The 7,579-nt window shown below is 43.3% G+C and overlaps 2 protein-coding genes across 2 annotated transcripts in view; one reads left to right on the top strand and one right to left on the bottom strand.

The window, feature by feature from the left end:
- SARC_06295 (hypothetical protein) overlaps positions 1-4,997 on the top strand; it is a 5,995-nt gene extending 998 nt beyond the window's left edge. The window contains exons 2-8 of the mRNA XM_014299797.1: positions 518-639; positions 762-848; positions 1,442-1,607; positions 1,736-1,814; positions 2,040-2,145; positions 2,290-2,465; positions 2,628-4,997. Of these exons, the coding sequence (XP_014155272.1) occupies positions 518-639; positions 762-848; positions 1,442-1,607; positions 1,736-1,814; positions 2,040-2,145; positions 2,290-2,465; positions 2,628-4,884 (2,993 nt within the window). The 3' untranslated portion in view covers positions 4,885-4,997. The remainder of the gene's footprint in view (positions 1-517; positions 640-761; positions 849-1,441; positions 1,608-1,735; positions 1,815-2,039; positions 2,146-2,289; positions 2,466-2,627) is intronic.
- A 438-nt stretch (positions 4,998-5,435) lies between these two features.
- SARC_06294 (hypothetical protein) lies at positions 5,436-7,434 on the bottom strand (the record flags this gene model as incomplete). The annotated part of the gene is made up of 8 exons (XM_014299796.1): positions 5,436-5,673; positions 5,801-5,886; positions 6,023-6,138; positions 6,327-6,390; positions 6,514-6,643; positions 6,843-6,991; positions 7,112-7,212; positions 7,349-7,434. Coding segments are annotated over 8 exons (835 nt in total), but the record flags the coding sequence as incomplete, so codon positions are not given.
- Between the last annotated feature and the right edge of the window lie 145 nt (positions 7,435-7,579).

Raw genomic sequence — 7,579 nt, 5'->3', positions numbered from 1 at the left:
CTCCTACCTCGTTGGTCGTCCGTTCGGCGNGTCTCAGATATATATATTATTATATATATATATATATATATATATATATATATATATATGTGAATATATATATATATGTTTGAATTTGATAAAATCATACACAGGAATGGGTGATGTTTTTGTGGCTAGTCTTCAAATCAAATATATTTGGATTCGAATTTTCGCACTGAACTCCGAAATATTTTGTGGTTGATCGACAAATCAAACACCACAAAGCAGTATCAATAAACCCGATATATTGCACTGGATGTAGGTTGTTTGGAGATGTCAAATTGAGATATGTATCGCGTGCGAGGACCATATGTCGATTTCGCAAACGCATCACGTAGATCTAAAACAGTGTGTGTTATGGTATGAAGTATTGTAGTGTATTTGGTTTGTACGGTCGAGCAGCTTACAGAACCTAGCGAGTGTCTACATGTTTACACCAAATTCTTTATGACTAATTTTCTTCGCGAAGCTAAACAACACTCATCTTTTGCTACAGACATGCAGCTGGTAACTAAAAGCCGGAAGAAGACCAAAACTAAGGGCTGCAAAGTACCTCCCATGTCGGAAGAGCGTATTAACGAATTGAATGAGCTCATGGTGACTTACAATCCGCATAAGGTATAGTTTGAACTATTGCATCACTTGTCTTTCATTTTCGTGCTTCTTTTTCTTGCCATGTGAGGATGACTACAAATGGCAATAACTGTCTTAATCTCCCTTTTCGTTTATTTATTTATTAGAATCGAAGAGATTGCAGGGTAGATGACTTGTGTCACCCCCCCTGGGCCTATCCAGCTGAGAGCATAGATGACAAGACCAGTGTGGAGGTAAGCATTTATCCAAGTACATACCAGTGTATTGTACTTTGTATTGTACTTCATTCTTCTACGATAATTTCCAAGGGTATTCCACAAAAGGAGTTTACATGTGTACAGCCGAGTGAACAAACTCGTGCTACTTATTTTGTATTCATACTGTCACGCACTATAAGTTCCCTTTAGCTTTATTTCCATCTGTTACACCGATATGAAAGCACAGAGGTGTCAGTAGTATCTCGTCTTAGTGAATTTATCGTATTGTGCCTGTTTCTTCAGTCGGCGTAGCCAGTCATTGTGCTTCCTAACCTGAGAAAGGTGCAAGCGCTTTTTTCACGCTGAGAGTCTCGAAATCTACAGAGCGTAATGGCTGTCAATTTGAAGCTGCAGTCGGTGAATTTAGTCTATAGCTCAAAAAACGGGACGTAACGCTCAATCAAGTGTTGCTTACAGACACAGCTGGGTTGGGTGGTTGTGTATTTGTACAATAGTTTTTAGATGTAGTTTGCAAGCATCCGTTGGTGCGAATATGAATTGAGAACTGTTAACCGAGGTGCTCATTGAAACACTACTTCGCCCGGAAACATTGGTATCCTGGCATATAGTTCATGTTTCATCCAGATGTTTTTAAGACGAATTCTTGCTTCCGTGGCGAGAACTGTACTATGAGAGCTTGTGCTTTCCTGCATCCGGGAGAGTATTATGTACCTCGCTGGAGGGCTTGTGGCGCAATATTTGACGGCGTGTTCTACCCACCGCTACCTATTACCTGTAAGTGTGTTCGTCGCTTTACACATGAATAGAACGTTTGTTTCTTCGACCTTCGCTTTTACGAACATTGGTCATATCATTCCAACTATGAATCTCACTCAGCGAATTATTGTTGGTTTATTTTGCAGATGAATGGTTTAAATTTATGATGATTGAATATAAGACTACAGGACCATGCATGGCAACTTATACACACGACCATGGCAGGTAAGGTACACTACGAAGTGGATCTCGACAACTTTAAGCGGTCGAATCAGCCACACTCAATGTTCACTGTTCAGTTCAAGCAAGTCGAATCGCAGTGATACAAATTCTATTTTGTTGCCAGTTCAGGGGTCTGGCCAGACCCCTGATTATTTCCCTTAGAATCGATTGCTGTCTGGAAATTCACATTTGTTTCTGTGCGGCAAAATGTACGCCTATCCTGAGCAGGTGTCATTATTATCATCGAGATGCTAACGATCGGGACTATTTTTATGATCTCCGTCCACCGCTGGAATACAACTTCGATGCTGACACATGGTTGATTCTGCCCAAGGTAAGATCGACATTTCTAATTGGGGAGCAAACCTTGCATGTGAGTAGCTACATTTTCAATATATTGCACAAGCACTAAGGGCCATTGCCTTACTTCCGACACTCTCCGGTTCATAGTGTTTATGAATTGCTTCTCACCTTATAGGGTGCTACGCTAACCGCCCGGCAGTATCATCCATCCACATATAAAATCGAGGAATGTCGTCGGATAAGTAATAGTCAGAAATGTAGTAAAGGAAGGTATTGTTCGTTCGGACATTTAAATAACGAGTTCCAGCGAATCGAGGAACACTTCAGACGGCTAGCCGCCGAATTCAGCAGGTAGGCCGCTTTCGAGAACGAAAAGGGTATTTTTATAAGGCTGTCCACATAGCTGTAACGTTTATAGTAGCTTTCAACAGAGCTTGTTTCAATATAGTACTATATGTGCAGTTCTGTTGCCTAATGTCTATAAATATCACTTTTCAAATTATCCTAATTTAGCCAACATAAGGAGAGCGAGGATGGTCTGGAGCCGCCTTCAACCGAAACTTCAAACGATGTACCGAATGTAGACCGCTCTCAGACTGCAGAGGTTCCTGTAAGATCATTTACAGCTCTTATTGTCAATGATTTAGCTCGACCAAATCCGACCCTTCTTCAGAGTCAACCCTCTAGTGGAAATGCTTGGACTGATATCGCCGGTAGAGCACCCGTAGCTGCTATATCGGCAACCTATATATCCGTGAGCAATGGTTTAGAAGTGGGGGGGACATCTATAAATGGAAGTGTAGTATCCGTGGAACCTGTTCTCGCCGTTGGCGGCAGTGACCAAGGGCCGGATACGACGACAGCGCACGCGGGTAGTACAATGCGCATGGGTCCTGCAGAACGCCGTTCGTCTATTTTGAAGCAGTCTCCAGGAGTTGCAGCTTCTTCAGTAATGGGAAGAAATAATGGCACGAACACACTTCATCAGCTTCCAATGCGAGTGGCGGATCAGCATCGTAGCCAGAGTTCAAATATTATACGACCACAATATGATCAATTTAATCCGATGCGTATGCAAGAACAGTCTCAATTCCCTCAAGCTTACCCACAGCATACACATCAGCAACAAGTGCATGCCTCCAATGATGATTGTAATACTTTCAAGTACTCTGCGTACATCAACGGTGGACACGTCCGCGGGGGTCCTCACCCAGGTGGCACAGGTATGATGCCACAACAGTCTTCAAATCAGCAATCACATCTGCTGCAACAACAGCAGCATTACCAAGGAGTTCAACAGCCACAGCAACCGCACCAAATGACTTCACAAGCGATAGGTGTATCGCACCATATGAGTAATAATAGTATCAATAACAGCATCGGACAGAGAGGCCCGTTCGGATCTTTCCTTCCGCCAAATACACACCAGAATAGCACGATATTGGGAACACAAAGCGACATGAAAGCCCTATGGCACGATCCGGTGTATGATCCCAAAGTTGAAGATTTGGGTGATGAATCTTCTGCTCGCTCCGCAATGAGCGGCTTTGAGGGTCAAGGACAGAACCTGCACGTTCACGGTCTCCAACAAGCCGTTCTGAGTCAACATGAGCAACAGATACAGCAATTGCAGCGACAAGAGCATCAATCACACAGCCACCAACATCAGTCTCAACAAATATCGGTTCAAAATCTTGCTCACGCTCGTGAACATCTTCCCGATTCACTGACACAAGGTTTCGAGAGTCTGAATTTGAATAGTAGCACTGGTAATATAACACGCAGTGGTCACGCTCCTTCGTCGTATGCTATGCAGCATCGGCAGCCACAAGTGATGAACAACTCTTCCGCGTTTAGTAATTTCGGAAGCAGTTGCGGAGGTAGCGGAGGCAATAGCGGATCCAGTATGGCGGTATATAATCAAGGGATCATCCACAACGATGGGCACATGGGTGTGGAGGGCAATAGGTATGGGAGCGTCGATGCGCGCGCCTTCGCAGAGTACTATCAAACACCAACCCAACAACCAGCAGCTGCGTCGGGGTTGGCCGCCAAATCCTTGTCATCGTTTGCACCACAAGGTACGAAGGCAGATTGGGGATATAGTATCTCCGGTGGTGTACTGCCTCAATTGCCCGCCACATCACGATTTGATGCTACTCCCGGCGCTATGAACGTTGATGGAAGTAGTAAGAGCAGTTTCAGCGGCACCTTGGCCGACATGAGCGGTCCCAACGCAGGGGCGATTGCTCAGCTGTTGATGTCTGATGATGGTATTATATCAAATGGGGTAGTGGCAAATACGGGCGGAGTGCGAGGTGAGGCTTATTATCTTAATGAAGGTACAGCCTTGTCTCCAACATCTTCTGAGCAGAGTAGAGTCTCGCCTATATCATTCGGAGTACATGACGCATATAAAGAAGAGGGGCTCGTCAATACTAACAATATTATCAATATAAGCAATAATGCCAGCAGCAACACAGACGCGGGAAATGAATCATCACGAACGATATTTGCGAGTTCTGGTTGCAGGTCAGAGAGCGTGGAGAAAGTCCCGGTAAGTAGATGGTCTAAATCAGAGGTCCGGGATTGGCTTGCCGGTCACGACCAAACCATACTCAGAGATCTGGCAGATATGTTGTACGAGAACGATATAGACGGGGACTTGCTGTTACAACTCAACGGAGAAAACATGAAGACGGATCTGAATATAACGAGTTTAGGCAAACGTAAAAAGCTGGAAGCTGCTATCCTGCAGATTCGAAAATGAGCGAAGCTTCGCTTATACAGAAAACCAGTATTTACATCATATTGGCGGGGGAAGAACATTTTACCTCAGCTATTAACTTTACAATTCAATAAAAGACATACAATATATATGCCGACACGAGCTGTGACAGAATGGGTCGTAGATAAAGGTAGTTCTACTAGGTGCATGCCATTTCACAATTCTTTAAATAACGCCTCCTGGTCACTAGACTTATATCAGAATAATTTTAAAACGAAACAAAACGAGTTTAGAACTAGCATGGGACTTGAATCATCAAAAACAGTCGCGATGTTTGTTTGACCAGTATACAAGTTCTCTCTGCGTTGGTGCGGACTCCAGCTCTTTATGTCGGTGCCTGTCGATAAATAATCATGTATTAAGCCGAGTGACTTTCTCATGTACTGACTATTTCAAATATTTGAAAGCAAAAATTGTTAGGAATTCCTGAATTCATAACCCTGAGCGCATGTCCTAAGTTGACAGCCACTAATTTGCAGAATGCTGAAAAAGCGTCCATCTCTTGTCAAAATTTGCAATACTGTGGGTAGAATGTTCGACATAGCTCGTTAATCATCGTTCTTTATTGAAAAGCTTAGTCACCCAAACTCTGACTAAGCTTGGCACAACCAATGGGACCTGCATGTCCCTCTCTTATATTACCTTCCAGTGGCCCCAGTCCGGTCAAATTACACGCCAGAATTGATTGTAAAATGGTCTATATCGAAGTATTGATACGATCCGTTCAGTGTTTGCATTGATTGCAGTGCCCCCTCTTGATCAAAGGACCCCCTGTGTGGTGTATGAGATATAATTTCAGAAAGCCGTGTACTGTCGAAGCTGAACGGAATTTTGAGTGAAAAAACAAAACAAAACAAAAGCACGAAAATAAGCCGAAAATCAAGCGCGAGTTTTATACCTTATAGCAATGATCTCTGATCCAGCGCTTACTGCAGTTGCGCCTGCGTTGGTGACATTCGGACTATCATACAGGATTGTATCTTCCTATTGGGGATAAAAAGGGACAGTCAAGAAACAGAACTATAAACATTTCTTGTGAGTAATATTGTTTGCCAGCAGCATTTCTTCTGTGAGGAGGTAAATTAAGAAGCGCGTTGTCGCCAACGTTAGGCCCACTTACATTAGCAACAAGAACGGTTCTGTTCATAGTTTCCGCATCACTATACTTTTCAGTTTGCTGGATCAATACTCGCAGGACATTCCAGACCTCCCAACCAGTTGGCACGATCTGAGTGGCTGTCGAATTGGATATTAAGACGCACGTTTGGTGTGAAAAAAAGTTAGTCAAGAACAGACTGAATTAAAGGACTAAAAGGATGTATATAGTCTGAATTGTGCAGCGTAAAAATAGGGACAAGGTCAAAAACGATACTCTGCCATTTAAGAACCATTAATGCGATATACACCTTGTGTGCGGAACATACGTTCAACTATGAAGCCATTGCCGTTGGCAGATGCATCATTCGGCGCCAGTTCTACTGTGAAAACCTGCGGGTAAAACAATATATAGTAAGTAGTGAATCCCGTCGACCCTGACGTGGTAATCGAGAAAACTATCATGTGAATACAGAGACTGAGAACTAAAGCGAAAAGTATGCCTCTCGAATGTACCAGGCCATGCTGATCGCCACTATCGCTGCTATTTGTGGGCACGCTGACGGTGGCTTTATCATACATCCAATCGTCCATCGCACCAGTTGCCGGATAGAAGTCAGTAGCAGTTGTTACAGAATATCGTCGTCTGTAGCGAATTTAAAGTTGGCGATAAAGTATAAGTTTCATCACAATGAGGGGGCAGGCGTACTGATGAAGCAGTTGGACATCAAGCCACTGTAAGTCAGCAATAGTACTCAACCTCGTTTCTTATATCTGTTGTACCCACATAGAGAAAAAAATGGGGAATCGATTACTACTTCAAACGCCGACCTCGACGTACATACCCGCTATGTGTCGCTAATATACGTCGCTGCATCTCGAGACCGGTTTCACGCAGTTCACCATCGTTTGGAGATAACGGAGAACTGAATGCGTACCCAGGAGGGTACATTATCCACTGTGCGTAAGCGTGTAAATCAATAGCACCTCCAAGCTGAAATAGTCGGATAATAAAACAGCCGAGACTTTAGATACAGATACACAGTGATGAATATAATATCTCCGTGCAAAACTATTCATAACTCCTTCTTGGATGTACTAATTCAAACCATACCACGTGGCGGGTCTTAATGTTCTCAATATGCGCCCTCAAAGCTTGAGTCTCCGGCTCTGAGAATGCTTCAGTCCCTGCGTATGTGTCGCCGCATGATGACTCTACATAAAATAGTATGTGAATTCTAGGGTTGTGAATGATTGAATTGATCACTAACACCGCAACAGACGGACATACTCATACGGACATAGCTTGTGACAAAATAGTAACTGGAATACGTCTGTGAACTGAACATACCATGTTTCCAGCTGTCGTATCCGTTGAAATTGCGATTGAGATCTACTCCCTGGCAACGGTAAACGGAATCTGGTATAACACCTGGAAAGTGGATAAAGTTAAGTGGGATCCTGTCTAAAATAATGTTCGCTATACTACCCTGATAACTCCAACACTATTGCTGTTGGCTCTATAAAAACCAATGTACAGACAAAACTATACATTGCATTCATACTTTAAACCAAGCTTATC

This window comes from Sphaeroforma arctica, assembly GCF_001186125.1.
Source record: "Sphaeroforma arctica JP610 unplaced genomic scaffold supercont1.443, whole genome shotgun sequence".
NCBI lineage: Eukaryota > Ichthyosporea > Ichthyophonida > Sphaeroforma > Sphaeroforma arctica.
Note: the sequence above shows the minus strand (reverse complement) of the source record. Positions and strands in the feature narration are given on the sequence as shown.